This window comes from Sesamum indicum, linkage group LG5 (genome assembly GCF_026168435.1).
Source record: "Sesamum indicum cultivar Baizhima isolate 11 linkage group LG5, ASM2616843v1, whole genome shotgun sequence".
In the NCBI taxonomy this organism is placed as follows: Eukaryota; Viridiplantae; Streptophyta; class Magnoliopsida; order Lamiales; family Pedaliaceae; genus Sesamum; species Sesamum indicum.
Window position 1 is genome coordinate 17,283,282 of NC_142661.1, and position 21,913 is coordinate 17,305,194.

At 36.6% G+C, this 21,913-nt stretch overlaps 1 protein-coding gene across 2 annotated transcripts; it reads left to right on the plus strand.

The window, feature by feature from the left end:
- Positions 1 to 304: 304 nt before the first annotated feature.
- LOC105161985 (SH3 domain-containing protein) lies at positions 305 to 21,415 on the plus strand. 2 transcript variants are annotated; one of them, XM_088880467.1, is made up of 27 exons: positions 305 to 462; positions 610 to 873; positions 1,249 to 1,311; positions 1,413 to 1,505; positions 2,019 to 2,247; positions 4,288 to 4,394; positions 5,249 to 5,308; positions 6,537 to 6,637; positions 8,897 to 8,991; positions 10,081 to 10,101; positions 10,195 to 10,290; positions 10,403 to 10,523; positions 10,670 to 10,849; positions 10,990 to 11,186; positions 12,493 to 12,761; positions 14,320 to 14,421; positions 14,513 to 14,689; positions 14,808 to 14,996; positions 15,776 to 16,017; positions 16,106 to 16,252; positions 16,842 to 17,088; positions 18,282 to 18,410; positions 18,500 to 18,643; positions 19,583 to 19,633; positions 19,710 to 19,880; positions 20,056 to 20,115; positions 20,746 to 21,415. In XM_088880467.1, the coding sequence occupies exons 1-27, from the start codon at positions 457 to 459 to the stop codon at positions 20,818 to 20,820; spliced, it is 3,636 nt and encodes a 1,211-aa protein (XP_088736593.1). In that variant the 5' UTR covers positions 305 to 456; the 3' UTR covers positions 20,821 to 21,415. The 2 variants fall into 2 exon arrangements, with proteins under 2 accessions (XP_088736593.1, XP_088736594.1); XM_088880468.1 differs by having other exon boundaries at positions 1,252 to 1,311.
- Positions 21,416 to 21,913: the final 498 nt, after the last annotated feature.

Sequence of the window (21,913 nt, forward strand, 5' to 3'; positions counted from 1 at the left end):
TTGGATGAAGTTTTAAAATTGTTAAATTTGTTGTAATTTTTTTTATAATTATAAAAATCGAACGAAATAGATGAATTTAAAAATTATAAAAAAATTATCAATTTATTCTAATATATATATTTTTTGTTTTTTACATGAACAAAATTATAATTAATATTTTAATATCATTTTAATATTAAATTCAAAAGAGCTCGTTCTAATTTATTTAATATTTACTTGTATTTGGATACTTTTTCTACAAGTGAAGGGAGAAGATGGTAATTTACAAATTCATGAAAAACAATGTTAAATGTTTAACTTATATTCCTTCTACTGAGAGTCTGAGAGATCGTTAGTAACATTTTTCGATTTCTTGAAAATTCAAAAGCAAGCAAGAAGAAGAGAGATCACTTGAGCAACAACTCCATCACTATCTCTGCTCTTCCAAGAGATTTCTGTTCATCGAGGCGAAAATCCATGGCGGTAATTGTTTGAGAGCTCTCTCCCTTTTCCGTTTCATAATTTTTCTTGATTTGCAAAACAGAGGAATCAAGAATAGCCATTTCCAGTTTCTTGATCGCTTTTATGTTTTTGGGAATATTGTGTAATTCTGTCTTTCCTTATTTTTAGGATTCATCGGGCACCACGCTCATGGATCTGATAACGTCGGACGGTTCGTCGTCCAAGCCTCCACCAGCGTCTTCGGCTACGGCGCCGCCCCCCATGGATTCGACGGTGAACATGGAGGCGCCAGGGGCGCCGATGCCGATGGTTGTCGAGCGGAAGTCGAAGAGGGGGACTCTGATGCAGATCCAGAGTGACACTATCTCTGCCGCCAAGGCTGCTTTCCACCCAGTCCGAGCCAACATTATGCCCCAAAGACAAAAGAAAAAGGTATTTTTGGGCGTGTGTCTTTTTGGACAATGAACTAGACAGTGCCGGTGCAATTGCGTTTTACTTGGTGATTTCTGAATTTGAGAGGTTTATTTTATGTGTAATGCGTTAACGTTGAAATGAACCTGAGATTTTATGGATGGGACGTATTCATCTGCTTTGAACTTTTTAATTTCGTTTTCTGACCTATTGGCTTATTGATTCTGAATTAAGTAAAAGTTGCAAGTTTACAAATCTGTTGTGTTTATTTGTGCTACAGAGATTTAACACATTAATCAGTCATATATGTCTATGCTGGTGCTGGATCACAGTGATAATTACTCAGTGTAGATGCAACAATTTGGTTCAATAGTTGACTCTTTTATCTGGTTTCAGCAGCCTGTGTCGTATGCACAACTTGCAAGGAGTATTCATGAGCTAGCAGCTACGTCTGATCAAGTATTAGCTGTTTCTATTTCTTCATTTTATTAGTGCATTCTCTCTTGCTTCCAGATGAATTATTTTCATAGTGTTTTCTATTTTGTTCTTTGTATCTGTAGAAAAGTTCCCAGAGGCAATTGGTTCATCATGTATTTCCGAAGCTTGCTGTGTACAACTCTGTTGACCCGTCATTGGCCCCGTCACTTTTAATGGTATGATTCTTCTGTAGCTAGTCTTCTCTGACTTCTATGTTCTATTCATAAAACTAGTGCACATAGGGTTTGTTCTATTATATAGACTTCATAAATTGCTTCTGGGAGCAGTCGTTATTAAGTCTTTGACTAGGGACATACAAACTGACTTGCCGAGATTTTCCAGATCAAGCTTGAAATAAGATATTTATAAGCACTAGTTTGTCTGGCTCAATAATGATCAGTTTTGATCTTGAGCTTTGAGATTGACTGCTTTCTTCGAGTTCTTACCTATAGAGCTCCAAATTATTTTGATTGACAAAGTCATGTTATGGAAGGCACCTACTGATTTAACTGTAATGAAACACTCAGTTACAACACTTGGTGATGAAAGAAGTTATTCTAGAAAACCATGGTATTTCTTTTGCGTTGTGGTGCATCTTGTCAATTGTATTGCAAGTTGCTTATACTGATAAACTTCTCCCCCTTAGAATGAAAAGTAACTGGTTTGTCCTTTTCTTTTGTAAACTCTAGCTTGACCAGCAATGTGAGGATAGGACTGTACTGCGGTATGTTTATTACTACTTGGCAAGAATTTTATCAGATTCTGGGGCACAAGGTTTAAGCCCAGGCGGTGGCATACCTACTCCAAATTGGGATGCTTTGGCTGACATAGATGCAGGTGGTGGTGTCACAAGAGCTGATGTTGTTCCTCGAGTAGTAGACAGGTTAACTTCAGAGGCTTTAAATGAAGAAGTTGAATGTAAGTGATGAGCCCTTTTCACAATTATTCTCCTAGCATTTTGCAACTCTACCTTTTGTTTCTATTTATATTTTTCTTTACATACAACATCACATGTTTCAATAAAATTTTGTTAGCTAAATTCTTCAAAGATTCGTTAGATTCCGAGATAGGCAACTGGTTCACCTAATTTCCATTCCTATAATGCTAGATGATTATCTTGAATACTTTAAAATAGTAATAGAAACTTTTAAGTTGGCTGTCCTTGCACCTAAATTCCAGTACTTATTAGTGAAGAAAGAAATTGGGCTGTTATTCTCTGTGTCAACCATCACTCTGGACCCAATTATTCAGCATCAACAGCTGATCATTGTTGTGTTCAACCAATAGAGCTATACCTACGGAAAGACATTGTGCTGTTATCCACTTTGTTGACTATCACTCTGGGATTAGTCATTCGCATTGATGTACGTACACTGTGTTTCTTTTTCTCTAATGTTTTATTGCTTGTAAGCAAGCGTGGCTTTCTTATTCAACCAATAGAGATAATGCTGTCATTTCTACTCTAAAGCATCTCTAGCAACCGCTTAGCTCCATTAGCCTCCTATTACCAACCTAGCTGCCAATTTTAACCTTGGCTTAAATAATTTTTGTCAATTTCATCCCCCTAGGTCAACTCTATGTAAGAGAAATCACAAACTAGTAGAATAAATTCAATTGCAATAACTGGTAAGAGGGTCATTAATTTGCCTCAATTGACATTTTAGGTTGAATGGAGAGACTCGTTTATTAAATCCCGTCGTGCAGCAACTTCAGAAGCAATCAGAATCACAGACCCGTGGCATAGATAATTTTTTTTCTTCCACCGTGTTTAGACAATATCTTGCTCCATTTAGATCTTATAGCCCCACCAGTGCTGCTTATGGAGCTAAGATCTGATGCTTGTGTTTGTTGTGGGGCCATGGAGGGATAATAAAAGATGACATCTTTGAGTTACCAGGATGGTGGATGTGATACTGTTTAAAGTTGTCATTCTGGGACTGGATGTGGGGGTCTGTGCTGGTGAATGTAATATGGAGTATGTTGTGGTTGGATAAAGAAGAAGCAAGATATTGGCAAAACCATGTATCAGGCTGGTTATTTGGTGTCTTGGTGAAAGATGGACCTCGGAGCCTGTGGTGGGATGCTGGTGCTCTAGTGGGGTTCATATTTGGTGAGAGAGTAAAAGGTGCAGGAGGTGAGCAGGGAAATAACCAAATTTTCAATGAATCAGTAGTTTTATGTTCGAGAAATGCTATGGAGAGGGTTACTGGAAATTTCAATGAGAGTATGCAGTGGTTGGAGGAAGAAGAAGCATGGTATTGGCAAAGCCATGTATCAGGCTGGTTATTGGTGTCTTGGTGAAAGATGGACCTTGGAGCCCGTGGGAGGATTGTTAACCTCCAGCGGGGTTGATGTTTGGTGAGACAGTAGGAGGTCCAAAAGGTGAGCAGGAAAAAAACAAAATAGTCAATGACTTAGTATTTTTATGGTCGAGAAAAGCTATCGAAGAGGGTACTGGAAATTGGCATCACATTGAACAATCCAAATTGCAAGGTTGCATTTGAATGGGAGAATCGTCTTTCACTCTTTCTGGCGGGTAGTTTCTAGAAGCTGAGACTTTGGCTTGCATGGGGATAGGGGGGGGACTTGGGGGGGCGGGGTGGCCCGGTGGTCGAGTGAGGAGCTTTTATTTGAATGGAGTTGATGGACATTGTTAAGGCACCAATTGAACCTTCTGTCTGACATGCCATGCTCCTCAATCGGCTTGTTTAGTGATTTGATATTACATTAACTTATATGGTCACTTAATTAATTCCTGAAATAAACTTCTTCTTTTTCTGTTCTTTGAAGTTTCCTGTATTTCAAATTCTATAGATATTCATAATAAAAGGCATTATGAGTTTCATAATTTGTTAATTCATTTAGATAACTTCGGTAGTCTGAAATCTTCAAGTTTCATTTAAGCCTTTTACCTGAATCTGAAGATTGGTAATAACTTCTCTTCATTTTTTCTTGAAGTTCATGCTCGGAGATTGCAAGCATTGAAGGCTCTTACTTATGCTCCTTCTAGCAACTCAGAAATCCTATCCAGGTTGTACGAAATTGTGTTCAGCATTCTGGACAAGGTTTGTTCAATCTGTTATCCTATTTATCCAGATTGTGGTTATTAAGTCATTTAACTTGTATCTTACTTTCTAATCTGTAAATATACGACAACATTTGATAACTTTTCTATTGAAATCATTTTTGATTTGGCAATAATTAGTTTCTAATATTTCTTACTGCATATTACAATAATTTGTTCAATCATGCCTGATAGAGGCTAAGATTAAAATATGCTAGCTCACTGTATTGTTTTATATATATTTAAATAATTTCAGTTACACACATACAATATACATAAAAAGTATTTAATCACCACAAAACATAACTGTATCATCTAACCCATTACACCCATGCATGCTATATATGTATATTAAAATTTTTAACCATTGATGTTTCGCTGATAATAAATAATGATGTAGATCTATTTCCCAAAACACTTACAAAAAGAAAAAGAAGAACTCGAAAAGTTCATATGAATTAATCTATTCTCACATGCTGGACATGCCATATGGGAATGATGATTAAATGTGAGAAGCAAAGGGCTAAACTTTAATGCGTCTTGCAAATCTTTTAGCAGGGTAGCTTTTCTTTGATATTTTGTTCTCATTATTCCATCTCAGCAACAGTTACAATGGAGTGAATCAGTGAACTTTTTGTAACTAACATTGATTGCTGCTGCTGTTTTCGAAATTTTGCTTCAGTGGTTATTTTCTTGTTGATCCTTTTGTGGTCATTATTAGTGCTGCTGTTATTTATATACTACTCACCTGCTGTTCTTAGGTTATATTATATTCAATGAGATCAGTGTAAGTACCACAGAAGCTAAGAGCAAAACATCAGTTTCTGCATAGTAACATAACATTTTGACTGCCAGGTTGCTGAACCGCAGAAGCGAAAAAAGGGTATATTTGGGACAAAGGGAGGTGATAAGGAGGTAATCTTATTTTTCTCAGTATATTGTCAGTTTAGGTTTTAATTTCTGGATTTTTCTTGGTTATTTCATCTCTTTATCTTGCCATTGCCATACTTCATTTTTATCTATGTTCACCTCTGGTTTAGACATGCTTACTGTTTGTCATCATAAGATAGCCTGAAACCAAGCTTTAGTTGCGTCATACTGTGAATTTGGATCCAACTGACCATCGTCAGCTTTTAAATTTCAGAGCACACATCTTCCTCTGGGCTAGTGATTACTTAAGTTCTACTGTAAATGGTTTGATTTCTTATATTCAACAGATTGCTTCTTAAACCCTCATTTCTTCATCACTGCTCTTTGTAAGACTCATGTATTGGTCTTCACGGACATGGTGTGTAAGGACTGCATGAAGATATTTTATACTCCCACAAAAGTTTTTGCTTTTCTTGTCTCACTCATAGTAATGGTCCTCAGAAAAAAGTATGCAAGAGATATCAAGCCTATTAAGTATTAAGAATGCGGTCTCAGTGGTTTCCCATCCACTGTACAAAGCAGGATCTTGTGCACATCTTTTACGCACTAATTATTGCAAGAACAAAGGAAGCATCACTTCAGCCTATCGTGGTCTAATAAACTCCACAGTTTCTTTCTTCATGGTGGATAATAGATGTCTCCAAACAAGACATGGTAGGATCTTCCTAATTTGGCCTTCTGGAACAATTGGTTGCGTAAGACAATTAGCCATTCCTCTAAATTGTGCTCTGGGATCCCATGGGTTCTCAGATAGCTAACTGGTGTTTCGTGAATTATCTGCAACTCACGTAGAACTGAATAAAAGATGAGCCTGAACCATTTCTTTTATCTTTCATCCCATCTTTGATCTTTATTATTTATCCTAATACCATTTGAAAGTTTTCCAAGTTCATTAATATATTGTGTCAGGTTTTTGAATTTTTCATCTCAATGCAAAAACTATCTGTTTGGATTGTTAAGTACCTAATTGCTGTATGCTTTCTGTGAGTTCAGCTGTATGCTGCATTATTTTAACCTCTCTTTGTTTAAATGCGTATTTAATTGGAGAGATCTTTGTTGGCTTATTTTTGGCTCTTAACTATATCTATGTGCACATTAATAAACTTGTTTTTTATGTTCTCCAATGATGTTATAATTCTTTTTGATGTTGTCATGGCTATTTAAGTGATGGGTTCATCTTCTTCTTACCTCCCTGTGGATGGCAATTTGTCAGTCTATCATTCGGAGCAATTTGCAATATGCAGCCTTAAGCGCTTTGAGAAGACTCCCTTTAGATCCAGGAAATCCGGCATTTCTTCAACGTGCTGCGCAAGGGTTAGCTTAGCTTACTACTCTAATTACACGTACACAGATTCATAAGATGCTAGCATATATTAAATTATCTGTCTTGTATTAAGGCTGCTATGTGGTATCTGCTACTGGCATCTCATCATCTTTATCCTGATTCAGATTGATGAAGCTCTCTGCATCTTCATTTTCCACCTTAATGTTGGTTGCCCTTTTGCCGTTGTTGGTCAATATATATATTAGCATATGATATCTTATTTTGGAGTATTTATAATTTTCTAATATATACTCTCACCGTCAATCAATTCTGATGTTTCGGGATTGTGGAAAGAAAGGAGTACTGCTGAAGGACAAGATGAACTTAGTTGACTGTCTAGGAACTTGTAGTCAGCGGCGCACGGCGCACAATGGCGCCAAGGGCTCCTGGAGCCATGGCGCACGGTGCATGGCGCGGCGCGCGCCTTTTCAAAGGATGGCGCAAATATAAGAAATAATCTAAGTATTTATATAATTAGTATTATTTTGATTAGATTAATGTATAAGGAGTTAAATAAGACATATAAAACAACAAATTGAACATAACAAAACTTCATATAATTAAATCATCCAAAAAAAAAAAACACTAACAGAACAATTAAAGCAGTCAAAGATTAATAAAATCACATCAATTTCAAAGATTCAATAAGCATAATTAGAGCTTGTACTGCTGTACACGCCAAAAATTAACTTAGGAAATTAGGGTTTATTAACTTAGGATTTATTAAGTTAATTTTTTTTAGGGTTTATATTTAGGAAATTAGGATTTATTAACTTAATTTTTTTTAATTCATGGGCCTGGGCAGCCCAGTCAAAACCTAGGCCGCCCAGGCCCTTTTCTTTCATCGTGCGCCTGGCTTCACTCCAAGCTTCAGCTCCAACCTGAAGTAAATTACTACGCTGAAGTTGAATGCATATCTGTCATCTCTGAACATGACTAAGGAGTTAGTCAAAAGGAAAAGAAAATCTCTGGACATGATTAGTCACGCCTTTGTAACATCTTATTCATTCATGTTATCGTTTTGCGCATAATTTCCTTTAATTTGACTCCAGAATCCAAATAAGATTTATCTTTAATAATGTTTTCTTTGAACTTATTCATGTCTTTTGTGCATTTTGTTTTATTTATTTGGCATCTCATCATGAAAAAGCTCCTATTGATGACATGCTGTAAGCTTTTGACAGGGCGAACTATCATCATTAGAACACCGTAAAGAAGTGAATCTAATATTAAACTCGAGGTACTATCGAAGATCAGTATAAGTGTAACTACTCATCCCATTAGAATACCTTACCAGCATTTAGACCATCAATCTTACCTTTGGATATATAGACCGAACTAGAAACTGGCTAGCTAGAGTAGAACATATGTATAAGCTTGGTAGGCTTGAACATTAGGTTGGGGAAGGCTTGTTGTAATTGTATATCTCCTTTTCTTATTCTTATCTGTCCGTAAATGTTCTTCTGTTACTTATTTCTCTATCAATTTTTAGATCCTATTCTACAATTTGATTCCAAAGTTGTAAGTTTTGTCCAAGATTCTCACTGTGCGATGGTAGAGTTTCTTCTGTTCCTGGCTACTTATGCATCTTGTATAGATTTGTTATACAGTTGAAGTTTCTGGGAAATTGTCTAATACTTCTCAAAATAGCAAATGCTGTTCCGAAAGAACAATGACGACTGAATGAACTTATAACTGTATAATCAGATCTGGACAACCGGACATATTGAAGAGTCACACAGGCAAGAATCTTATGTTCTCTGAGAAAGAGTTGCAATCAGTATTAATGCTGAAAAATTTGAGTCATTATGACGATGAGGACCCTTTCATTGTTTTAAATAACACAATGTAGCTATTTGATTTTTTATATTTTGGTAATTCTTACTTGGACTTGTTGAGACACGATGGAATGAGAAGAAACCAGTCCTTAAAATGGCATTGGGTATAATTTGTATGAGAGTTAAGAGAAACTTGGTGTTTCATTGTAAAGTATATTTTGAACTTTCAAATTCAGTAACATTTGATTTCTTGAGCCACCAGAACAGAGTCTAAATGCAATATGATGCTTGATATATTATCCCCTCGATTGCCTTTATCAATTATATCGAGACAATGTGTTTTAGGTCTTGCTGCTCCTTATATGAAGTCTTCCAGGGACATGCCAGCAACTTAGTATTTCTATGCCACTGGATGTTCATTTTGTTGTACCTTTTGACACCAATTTGCAATAATTTCATACTTCATTGCAGTGTTTCGTTCTCCGATCCAATTGCAGTGAGGCATTCGCTGGAAATTCTATCTGAATTGGCCTCAAAAGATCCATATGCAGTTGCAATGGCGTTAGGTAAAGTGATCACTTTGAAGCTTCAGTGAATCTTATTCCAGGATCATCTACTATATTTTGATAATGTCAGTGTGATAGCTGTTAGTGATTTTTGACTTGGAATTATCATTGTCAAGTAGGCGAACATGCTTGAAATTTTCTGAAGTTTCTTTAGTAATTGTTCTATTTATTCAAAGATTTTGGAAGATGCATGCTACTTTTGCATTTAGATCATGTTAATTTATCTTAGAATTGAATGGAACACTGTAGAAGGTGGTTCGAGAGAAGAAAAACTAATTAGAGCCAAAGAAATCATTCAAACTGGATACTGACAAAACAATTCCCTGCTCATGCACCGGAAATCATTTGCATTTACTGTTCTTTGAATTTATTGAGTTAGCCATAAGTTCTAAATTGGATAACCACTAGTGCCCCCTTTTAGTTTTATGCCCACATGGATAATCTTTATTTTATTGAAAGAAACTGGAAGCCATATTTTTTCAGAACCACCTTTTGCACTTGATTTTGATGTGTTGGGATACCTGTCCATATGGCATGGCCCCTCTTAGTGAAAAGCCATTGTTGCATGAGGACAATCTGATAGAGTCCACGAGGTTGGCCAAGCCTGGGCATGCCTACTATCAGTTTTCAGAATCTATACTGTTTGATAGAGCAACACGTGGAGATTACCTACCCATGTTTGATTTGGTAATAACTTAATATCCTATAATTATTTTGACATTTTCATTTGTGTTCAACATTTAATCCAAAGTTTCTTTGCTGACTTTGAAACAATTTATAAGTTTTGATTGATATATTCTTTTACAGAAATATAATCATAACCAAGTACATAATATTAGTTCTTTTTATATTTTGCAGATGGGTTAAGTTGTCTGGATTACTAGTAAAGTTATAGTTTGCAGATTTGAGAGGGAGAATATTCTTGAACTCTCAATGACATGACCTAATTTGCATTAAGTGTTTTGTTGACGTCTGGTGCCTAGCTGCAAAATGACCTTTCGTACTTGTATGACATTACATTCATACAGTTGATTGTCTCACTGTAGTGTTTTTGATTTTTTTCATCTTTATATCTTATGGTGTTTGCAGGGAAACATGTGCAACCTGGTGGTATGGTCGATATTCCATGGATTCTTTCCTTTTGTGAAAACCGTCCTTGAATTTCCTTGTACAATTATCTTTATCAGAGTTTCTATAAATCAGGGGCACTGCAGGATGTTCTCCATTTGCATGACGTACTTGCTAGAGTTGCACTTGCTAAGTTGTGCCATACGGTGTCCCGAGCTCGAGCATTAGATGGTACATATGTTAAATCCTGAACTTTGGTTTAACATGAGTCTCAGAATCCCAGAGAAATATGAGTACAAGTTTTGATTAAATTCTAATGAGGTTTTGTGTTTTATGAGCACAGAACGTCCAGATGTCAAGTCTCAGTTTAATGCCGTGCTGTATCAACTTCTCTTGGATCCCAGTGAAAGAGTTTGTTTTGAGGCTGTACTTTGTGTACTTGGTAAATTTGATAATTCGGAGAGGTACATATGATACATTTGCAGTTTTCAACTTTTTTCCCCCAAGTTTTGGTTTTCCATTTATGATGATTAACTGTGTGTATAACTGATAACTGCATATTCTTCCATTTATGCCTCTGATTTTTTATGTTATTTTTCGCTGAATCAAGTACTGAGGAAAGAGCTGCTGGCTGGTATCGTCTGAGTAGAGAAATTCTCAGGATTCCAGATTCATCTTCTGTTAAGGACTCAAGCTCTGAGGAAAAAGATGCAGTTCCATCAAAGGCCACGAAAGATAAATCATCAAAGACGAGGCGTCCACAACCACTGATCAAACTTGTGATGCGAAGGTCATAGTCCTTTTTTACTGCATGCCTTGATAAATTTGCAGAACTACAAGAAGTTTTAAATGCTTTTATACATAATAAAGTCAGCCTTTGATAGGATAAGCGTTGAGCAGTACTTGGTTCCTTTTTCTGTTTATTTACAGGTTGGAAAGCTCTTTCCGAAGTTTCTCACGGCCTGTATTGCATGCAGCAGCAAGGATTGTACAGGAGATGGGAAAAAGTCGTGCTGCTGCTTTTGCATTAGGTTTACAGGATATTGATGAAGGAGCTGAAGTTAATACTTTTTCGGAAAACAATGACTCATATGATTCAGATGTAAATCCAACTGCACCATCTGAAGGTAGTTTTTGCAATTGCCTGTAAATATTTTGTTGGAAGTGTAAACTGTTGAGTATAGGATGACAGGTTTTCCTTGCATCAAGCTAGTTGATCATGGTTTTTTTTTTTAAATGATATATCAATGTCTCCAATCCTTGATAATCTCTCACTTTGCTACTTGAGGAGGTGATTATAGTCTCCACATGCCTGTTTGTACAGGTTCATGACATGGCTATTGTCATATTCTTTGTTAGCTGGCTTTCACATAGCTTGATATGTATGCTTGCAGGCTTCTATTAGACCACAAGCACATATAAAATTGGAAGTGAAAGGATCACGGTGCCATTGAATTTTTTAAGAACCTGAACAAATAGTATAAAAATGTAGTGAAAGATCTATAGTTCTATTCTGTGACATTCGAAACATGATGAATGCAAGATATACCCTCTAAGAAGCAGCTGCTATGGCTTACAAGTTGATAAAAGCTGGGTTAGCAGGGATGTTAATGCTCAAAGTGGATGCGTGTCTTATCTTCTTTAAAAATTGTCACCTACTGCAGGAATGTCCTGGATATGCATAAATCCTGTCCTGTACATATTTCAACCTTATAGTTGTCTTAGATGATTGTAAATAAATAATGTCCATCTCAAAATTTTTAGCATCCAAATTTTTTTGAATTCATATTGAAGTGTATAGTCAAAGGTCCTGAAATCTGTTGCTGAGTTCATAGCTGTTGAAGTCCCTTTTTGCGCAGAACTGAAGTAAAATAGAAGTTGTATGGGGACTGGATGTCTTGTCGGATAGTTCAGTAGCAACTCCCTGTCCCTCGGTGTATAGTACAGGCTTTCCTACTTTTGCAGTCTTTCCGCTGAACATCTCAATTTAATCAGACCTCATAATGCTGAGATTGCCTAAATCATTTACTTTAATATGGGGATGTAGCAACTTCTCTCCCCTCCATCAGTGTAAAGTTCATGTTCTTCCTAAAAAGACTAAGTGCTTTCTTTCTTTCTTTCCTTTAAATGAATATTTCTTGCTTTTTGAGCCTTGAATTGTGCTCACTTCATCATTTCCCATGATTTTTGGGGCTGGATTGCTGATTCTGTTCTGGAGTTGGTGAAGCTGGTACTGGAAGGGAAACCATCATTCTCTAGCATAAAGTAGTCATTCCTGTTGTCTTTGTCAAGTGCTTGAATTTCTTTTATGCATGCGTGCTTAAATTATTTTTATGTGCTTAAGATATGATTAGATGAATCATCTCTGCTTTGTAATTTTCTTTCTTGCCCCCAGTGGATACTATTTTCATGTTTTCTACCTTTTGCTGCTAGGTCATCGTAGAGTCGCCTCAGTTAGTGGTATGGGTCAGAAGGACACAGTTGCTGGTATGTTGGCTTCACTTATGGAGGTCGTGCGGACAACTGTTGCATGTGAATGTGTTTATGTGCGGGCAATGGTGATTAAAGCACTGATATGGATGCAAAGTCCATATGAATCTTTTGATGAATTGGAATCCATCATTGCATCTGAGCTCTCTGATCCATCTTGGCCAGCAACTTTGTTGAATGATATATTACTCACATTGCATGCTCGTTTCAAGGTATGCATCCTGTTATAAAAGTCCTGGTTTATCCTTTTGGACACCATCTTTTTGGTCTCTTCTTGGTTCTTAGTTCACCCTGATTGTTACTTGTATATTTACTGTTGTCCACATCTGTATGCTAAATACATCTTTGCTTGTCTTCTTTTTCTAGGTTGTTTTTATCTCAGTTTGGAAGAAAAAGAACAAAATTAATTAGAGATCTTCATATCAACTTCTTAGATGTCTGGCACAAGTTGTTATAGTCTTGGTTCAATTAGTTTTAGTTCTTTGGAATATTCTCACCTTTCTGATCATGATTAGTGAATGGTAGTTTATAAAGATGGAACGATCTGATATCGTGCTCTCATATTTCAAGCTTTTCTTTTTTGCACAACATTTATTTTTCTTGTGATGGTCATTGGTTGTATCACTTGGATACATCTAATGTATTGAGTGCACTACTTAGCTTTGTCTATACAGGGTTCCTTGCTTGTAGAATTGGGCAAATGGAAAAGAGGTGGTTGTGGCGATGCTCCATTGTTGGAACCCCTAATTCATGATCATATTTTCTAGTTGTTGGCTTGATCCATTTTTCACTATACATTACATTTACTTCAATACAAGAGCTTTAGAGGATTTATCCATCTTAGGTGTTAGTATGAAAGTGTTACGGGATGTCTAGCTTTAGAGTGCAGTATATAATTAACTTAATGTGATGTTGTATAAATTTTGGAGCTTGGAAGAAGTTGAAAGTGCATGGTTTGGTTTGGAAAAGAATGTAAATGCGAGTTGTTGATCAATCTAGAGAACATGATTACTTGTAGCAACTCTTTGACTGTTGAGAAACTGGTTTAAAATAGATTAAAACAAAATCAGTGCAGGATTGGCCTTGTTGTGTAGCTATGCTATGAATATTACTTCTTACTCGGCAGTAGGGAGATTGAGGTTCATTTCTTAGCGATGCTTTTGCAGCAAAAAGCATGCAGCAAACAAACCCTTGCATGCTTTGAGACATTTATGTATGTATGCACGCATGATTGATATGTTTTCCTTGCTGACCTTCCCTGTGAAATATAATTTTTTCTGTTGATTTTTATTTTAGGAAAAGTTCCTGAGTTTTCTTTCCTTTTTATAGTGTCCTCTTATAAGCTTATAATCTGGTCAGCTTCTCACACCTCTGTATACGTAGAGAATGTTGAACTCCCTTGGATAGCATGTGATAGTCTTAACCAGATGATTGATCCTTTATAAATTTTAAGTTATATGGAAAAAGAATAAAAAAGATTGCAATCGAGAATGAAATGCAGGTAATATGGATAGTACATATGATGGACCACGAATAATATATATATATATATATATCTGTATTCTTTATCCCTCGGTAGCGTAAATATTGCTTTTTTGACTTGGCGCATTGTTTTCAAAGTAGATTTCTGCATGCAGTTGCTTATTTGTAGTTGTACCTGTGCTCGATGATGCTTGCTTTAAACACTCCAGAGTTAAGTTAAACATTGTTTTATCTCAACATATGCACATGTTATTTTCTTACCTCCATTTTCTTGTTTTGGATTATTAGGCTACACCAGATATGGCAGTCACTCTTCTTGAAATTGCAAGAATATTTGCGACTAAAGTTCCAGGAAAAATTGATGCTGATGTACTACAACTTCTGTGGAAAGTATGTTCAGTTACCCAGTGGGAAAACTTATAGCTGTTTTTGCAGTAATGTTTATTGTAAACTCTTTGTCTAATAGTTTTATGTTTGCTAGACTTGTTTGGTTGGGGCTGGACCAGATGGAAAACACACAGCTCTGGAAGCCGTTACAATAGTTCTTGATTTGCCGCCTCCTCAACCTGGCTCAATCTTGGGACTTACCTCAATTGATAAGGTATCTGCATCTGATCCAAAGTCGGCGCTTGCTTTGCAGAGATTAGTTCAAGCAGCGGTAAGTAATTTGCTCTAGTAATATGACCTTGCACGTTCATTTACTAGTTCAAATGTCAATCTTCATCAAATCACAATTGATTTTATTATCCGGGAATATGTCTTTCAATGGCATGTAGGTTTGGTTCCTTGGAGAAAATGCAAATTATGCTGCTTCTGAATATGCTTGGGAGTCGGCAACCCCGCCTGGTACTGCATTAATGATGTTGGATGCAGACAAAATGGTTGCTGCAGCTAGCTCCCGAAATCCTACACTAGCTGGTGCTCTGACTCGACTCCAAAGGTGTGCTTTCAGTGGCAGCTGGGAGGTGTGTATTCTGTACATTGCTTTTCCTCCCCATTCCTGTATGCAGCTCTAGAAATTGGTTACCTTTTTTGACCCATCTTCATCAAGATCCAGTGATAATTAGCTATGAAGCATGTGCGCTGTTTTAGCAGATAATTTTATTACTAATTGTAGGTTGCTATTGGTTAACAACCTAGGCATGGCAATAGCATTTGATGAGAAAGCTTATGCATTATAACTGGAAAGGAATGGTTCAAAAGTATCCGGTGACCACACACCTGACATAATATTTGCAAGTTATGTCGTCTGGGTCTATTGGAGGGAGGAGCTTGAATGTAGCGAGTCCTTTTAGTTCTCCACCAATATGGCCCGAGTGTTATTTTTGGTCCTTCAATGTGCTTACGATTTGATTGATAAAGTTAATAACATCTCTACTTTTAGTGATAACTCATGTTAGAATGGAACCAGGCTAACATGATCTAGTTTGATTCGCAAATGACTTGTCTGACTTGTAATTCAGCTGGCAAGGTGGATTACTAAGTAATCCTGCTTTCAAACTGTTACTTTGTATTGACTTCTCTGTGGCTAGATGCATCATTAAATATGTCCTGAGAAAATGATTGGAGTACTCAATAGTCCTGCTTTCGAAAGGTTACTTGTTATTGACTTCTCTGTAGTTAGATCCATTAAGTATGTTTTGGAAAAAAGATTGAGGTACTAATTGCTGCACATGATTCGTCAATTCTTCAACAGAGAAAACTGCCTTTGAAATATTGTGTATATGCTATTCTTTTGTCCCAGATTCGGATCATTGCTGCACAAGCTCTTACGACTATGGCAATTAGATCTGGTGAGCCTTATAGACTGCAGATCTATGAATTTCTGCATACTTTGGCTCAAGGTGGTGTGCAGTCCCAGTTTTCAGATATGCATACTAGTAATGGTGAAGATCAGGGAGCAAGTGGTACAGGCCTTGGATCTTTAATAAGTCCTATGTTGAAAGTCCTAGATGAAATGTATAGTGCACAAGATGAACTCATAAAGTAAGGAGTGAGAATTTGGTATTTCTTTCAGTTGTGACCATATTGATGAAAATTAATTCCAGAAGTTCTTGTAAACTTGAATACTCAGGGAGATGCGCAATCATGACAATGCCAAAAAAGAATGGACAGATGAGGAACTCAAGAAGCTGTATGAAACTCATGAGAGGTTGTTAGATCTTGTCTCGCTCTTTTGTTATGTCCCAAGAGCAAAATATCTTCCGTTGGGGCCAACAAGGTACTTACACTTCTGCTTCACCTTATAGCTGGTAATTTTGAACTTTAATCTTTCACTTGAAAGATGAGTCTCAGATATTGAAAAGTGCATTTAAAGGTGGAATATATCAGAACTTCAAGGAGAACTGATAGAAATATCATAATTGTAAGAAGGGAATGTAGCTTTTGCACACAAGTGGTTATGGAAAAATTACCATCATCATTATACTAATATCCCAGACTTAGGAATCATAAGAAAATGCAACATGGGAGTTATCCGATTGAATTGTTATGTAAATTTCATGACAATGATAAGAAACAAATAGTCTTTCTTTTCTCTGCCATCAGTTGTATGTGGCCACCAATCTCATTGATAGTTGGAGTTGGATTATATTCGAGTATATACTAATTTTGAAATGTACTATTTCTTAGACATCATTTTGGTAAACATAGACCAGTGTTCTTTAATACATCTAAGTCCTCCTTTAAAGTTCCTTGTTTTGCTTAATCTCTGTGGTTTTCCGTTTGTGTTTATGTTATTGACAGAAAGCCCAGGGAGGAGAAATCATTCTTACTATTTCTCACTTTATTTGATCTTACAATTGTAACAGTGCAAAACTCATCGACATATATCGCACTCGGCATAATATTAGTGCATCATCAGGCCTCAATGATCCTGCTGTTGCCACAGGGATTTCTGACCTTATTTATGAAACTTCCAAGACGAGGATTCAAGATGTTCTCTTCGAGACTACCAAAACAAAAACAAAGCCAGCTGAGCCAGATGCACTTGATGACGACCTTGTTAATTTTTGGGCTGCAAATCTTGGTGATGATAGTGCACCTGCCATGAATAGGGTAAGATCTGATCAATTTGTTAAATCTGATTGCTGTAGCTTGAATTTAAGTATATTTGGGCAAAACAATTCAGCAAATCATGGCAAAATGTCTAGCATTTTGTCAAGCATTGGGTCACTGCCTGCTCTTTGGCTAGTTCTGTTACCGTGCTGGTTGCTAACAGCTGAAGGCAGCCATGTGTTCATGAATTTGACCGGTCACCTTTTGAGTAACTTTTGCAAATATGATGCCATAATGATTTTCTAGATTCATTTGGAAAACTACATGATCGGTTTGGACAAGAAATTGTTGCCTAGTTACTTCTTTTACTTTAAGAAGTCGAACGAAGTTAGTCATCCTTGATTTGAGTGCATGAAGGCATTTATCATATTGTAATCTGAATCTTATTGCTAATATGGTGAGCTATGTCATGCTTGCTTTTAATAATGGCTAATAGGTTGGTAACTGTGGGCCCTTGAAGTTATGTTCTCTTAGATAACATACGCGCACAATGTCTTGCAAATGAAAAGAGGGACACTGATCTGATCATCTTATTCACGTGTGTACTTTGGCAATTATTTTGGTTATGCTGGTGTTTTTAAATAATCTTCTTGCATAGAAATTTCATTAGAATTAAAGCATGTTTCCATTTATTTGAATATCATCTCTACTAGTCACAATTTAAAATGAATGGACTTGGATAAATCGTTTGTTATCTTATACACATTTACTTACACAGTTATCCACAGAGTTTCTAATAACATTGAAGTTCTAATTTGAACAACTTACACTCTGTGAAACAATAGAAGAATGCCTTTGGAATTATTTCTTAGGAAAAGGCAGTTATATCAGCAGGTGCAGTTTAAAATTCGATATGGTCGAGAGAAATATAACATTGTCTTCCTTTTGTACCTTCTATTATTTTTAGCTAATCCTACTTATCATTCTGGGTTTTCGTGAACTACTCTTACTGAAGTTGGTTAAGTCAACAAGTTTCATAAGACTATAACAACTTTAAGGAACTGGCACTCTATCTCCTTTGTCTTGAAGGAAATTATCTAGGGGAAATTAGAATCAACCACAGAAGTTAATATCGTTGGTGAATTAAACAAACTTCTTAATTTTCTTTTATTTGGAAGATATTTATCAACTGCTTCCCCCACCTTTTCTGTGAAAACTCTTTTAACATTCTTTTTATATTTGCTGTACATTAGGTAAATGAATTTCTCGCTGGTGCTGGTACTGATGCCCCTGATGTTGAGGAAGAGAACATCATTTCCAGACCTTCTATGAGTTATGATGATATGTGGGCAAAGACTCTCTTGGAAACGACAGAAAGGGAGGTAAGGCATCCTGATATGTTGCATGGTCTTGGTATCTTAATTCCAACCTGGTAAGCAAGTTCTTGCTTATATCTGTCTTATTTCTGCAGGAATATGATGCAAGATCATCTGGATCTTCATCTCCAGACTCAACAGGGTCCGTTGAGACATCCATATCCTCCCATTTTGGGGGAATGAACTATCCATCATTGTTCAGTTCAAAACCATCTACTCATGGGCCTTCAAAGTTCAAGGTCTGGGAAATACAATCAAACTCTTTTTGATTCCTTCAGATAATTTTTGATTGGCTTTTGACAATTAGCCTGACAAAGTTGATGATTGTTCAAATTTACATACATGGGGGTTGCATTTCTAGTGTGAGTTATTGTTCACCAGACTCTCTCCATCCACACCACTGCGGCCGCAACCACCACCTTGCACCCCCAACCAAAAAAAGAAAAAGAAACACACTCCAACTGACTGACACACCAAAAGATAATAATTATTAAAAAAAATGAATTAATAGAAATGTGGGATGGTTTCACTTAGGCCAATATAATGGTCAAATGACTGTTCTCAGATGCATAGTGATTGAATCTTATATTTGATCCTGGAAAAGGTTTCATTTCTTTAGATCATAAAGTTGTACAGGGGTTTTTCCTTGGAGATTGAATCCTATGTTTGTCTCTTAAGCTTGGAATTGTGTGGTTCTCGTAGAGCAATGTGCTGGTCTAGCACCCACCTACCTGCACAAGAAATCTTGTATACATCTTAAAGTCCCAAAGCTGCATCTCTTTCTACTTCTCCTTGACCCTTGTGAGTATACTGTCACATAAAGATACCTTCGCCTGTTGCCCTCCTTATAGATTCATTTTCTATTATCTGAAACAATTTTCAGAAAGCCTATGTAGTTCTGCTTCCATCTTGTTTTAACTTATTATACAACTAAAAAGCCTGCATGTTCTGGAGATATCAATCATCCTGGATGTAGTTACCCTATCTGAGCTTTTTATCTGGCCCCTGGACTTCTATTTCTGTACATCTTATGTTTGTTCCTGTCAAGAAATGAATTACATATATTTTCAAATGATATCAACATCAAAAAGTGCCACTCTGGAATTGGACCCTGTCTGTGCAAAAGATTAGATAAATGTGCCTGCACAAGATATGATACTTTTTTGTTGCTCATGCAGGAAAGGTCTAGTGGAAGTAGATATAGTGCATATGAAGCTCCTGGCTCACCGGTTGATATTCTGGACCTCTTTTGTTGACAGTTTAATTGTAAAGTGAAAGGATGTTTAAACGTATGCATTCTTGCAGATAAGAGAAGAACCTCCTCCATATTCGTCGCCTGATCATCAAAGACGCGAGTCATTTGAGAATCCCTTAGCTGGCCCTATTTCCCATAGTCTCGATGAAGGACGGCCTTCTTCAGGCAATCCACAGTTTGGGTCAGCTCTTTATGACTTCAGTGCTGGTGGCGATGATGAGGTGAGTTCAACATAGCTGCATCTAGTGTCAGCATATGCTGAATCTGAATGTCAGTTGCTCAAGATCGGAAAATTAACAGTTCTTGGATACTGTTTTGTCTGTTCTACATTACACATTCGAGGTGTTTGTTTTGGTTTTAGCAGGATGATAATGTTAAGCTTTGTGTTGTTTGCAGCTTAATCTTACTGCTGGTGAAGAAGTTGAGATTGAGTATGAAGTAGATGGCTGGTATTATGTGAGTATATGATGCAAGTTGATACATTCCCAATGCAGATTGCATGTTTCCTTTTTGAGTTATTTCCCAAAATAACACATTTTTTCCGTGATGACTTGTTGGAATTATGAGGGTTGTGGTTTGATATTTTGAGTTCATTGCAGCACCTGATACATAAGCTTAAACTATTTCAGTTTGTCAATTTTAGTGCTATAAAAAACTTGAGCTTCATTGAATCTCATTGTATTTGGCTCAGGGGTCTGAGTAAATCTTGAACTTTTGTTGCTCATTTTACATATCCAATCTAGTTTTGAGGCGTTAGGCCTGCAAGTTTGTGGCTCAGTTAGCACGACTAATTTAAACCCCCTAGTTTTAGCCCGATCTATTTAATTTTCCATTTTAATCCATTGTACATGTTTTGACTTTATCAACAATAATCAGTCAAGTATTGTTGGTTCTAGGGAACAATACTAGTTCTATTCATTAAAATGCATTCTTTATTTGATTGCGCAATGTGGATCCCTTTTACCATTAAACTGAGAAAAATTGTTTCTCAGCCTAAGTTTCTTCCTGCTTCTCATTTAGCCTTATTCATGTGATACAACAGTTGGTGTTCCTCTGTTTGGTTTCCTGATATGTTTGCTGCTGCAGGTCAAGAAGAAACGTCCTGGCCGGGACGGGAAAATGGCTGGGTTGGTTCCTGTGCTGTATGTCAGTCCATCTTAATGCTGAGTCTGCACTTGGTCTTGCCCAAGTTGAATGCCTTATTAAACTACACAAAGATCACTTTGCTGTTATAAATTGTTGGAAATACATGGAGCAAAGCCTGTCTAGTGGAGAAACCACCCATAGTTACCAGATCCTTGCTTTACAGTATCTGTGTATCGTCAGCTGAGATCAATTTACCATCATATTGAGTAAGCCGAAGCATGTCTAATTCGTATCGCCCTTTTGTTGTTATACCATGGTCACATCAAGTTGGTTGCCTTCTAACTCTGCTGGTTTCGTCTAGTTACTTTGGAAGTGCCCGGTTTTTCATACTAACAGTCTTAATTCACTCATTATTTTGTTCTCCCCTGTATGTTTATTGACAGCTTGTCAGCTTGTTTATGTAAGCCTCTATAGATGAGTAGTGTTGCTAATTTTGTTCCCATATCATCTGCACATGAGTAGTTCATTGTTACAGAAGCCTCACACGTCATGTGGGATTTTGCTTGTATCTATATTCAATCAATTGAGTGAGTTACCAAATGTACTAGTCATAAACTACTACTTGGTATGATTTTGAATTTTTATCAATTGAATGTCGTCTCATTTGGAACTGGAGCTGTACGAACTATGAACAATGGCTAACAAAATTGTTATACGAGTCTAGGTTGGCATTGCAAATATGCTAATGGCTTGTGATTTCCCCTTGTTATGTCAAGTGTAAATTTGGTTCTCACATATGGATGTGAGTTCGACTGAATCAGGTTCAGGCTAGTTTTTCTCTCTGGAAGTGATTTTCTGGTTTTTTGTGGGTCGGTGTTTAATACAAACGATATTGAGGAGTCAAAGTTTATCAGTGTTAAGTCGTGTTTTCAATATCAACAAGTTTGGGTAGGCAAAGCTATTTCGAATTGATCAAAATGACATCTAAATGAATCTCATGATATACATAACAATCACGGTTTCTGGCACAATGAACACTCTCGGATCATGTAAATCTAATAAATCCAATCCATTCTCATATTCAGATTCAAATTTGTATAATGATTATCTATGTATAACACAATATCAGGTAATTTATCGTCAATCCATTGACGAAGTTTGCTCGACT

Excerpts from the sequence above, each read along its gene's own strand:
- LOC105161985 (XM_088880467.1), top strand. Across the intron at positions 5,309-6,536 it reads CAAAGGGAGGTGATAAGGAG|TCTATCATTCGGAGCAATTT; the intron begins GTAATCTTATTT and ends GCAATTTGTCAG. Across the intron at positions 19,634-19,709 it reads ATGAAGCTCCTGGCTCACCG|ATAAGAGAAGAACCTCCTCC; the intron begins GTTGATATTCTG and ends GCATTCTTGCAG.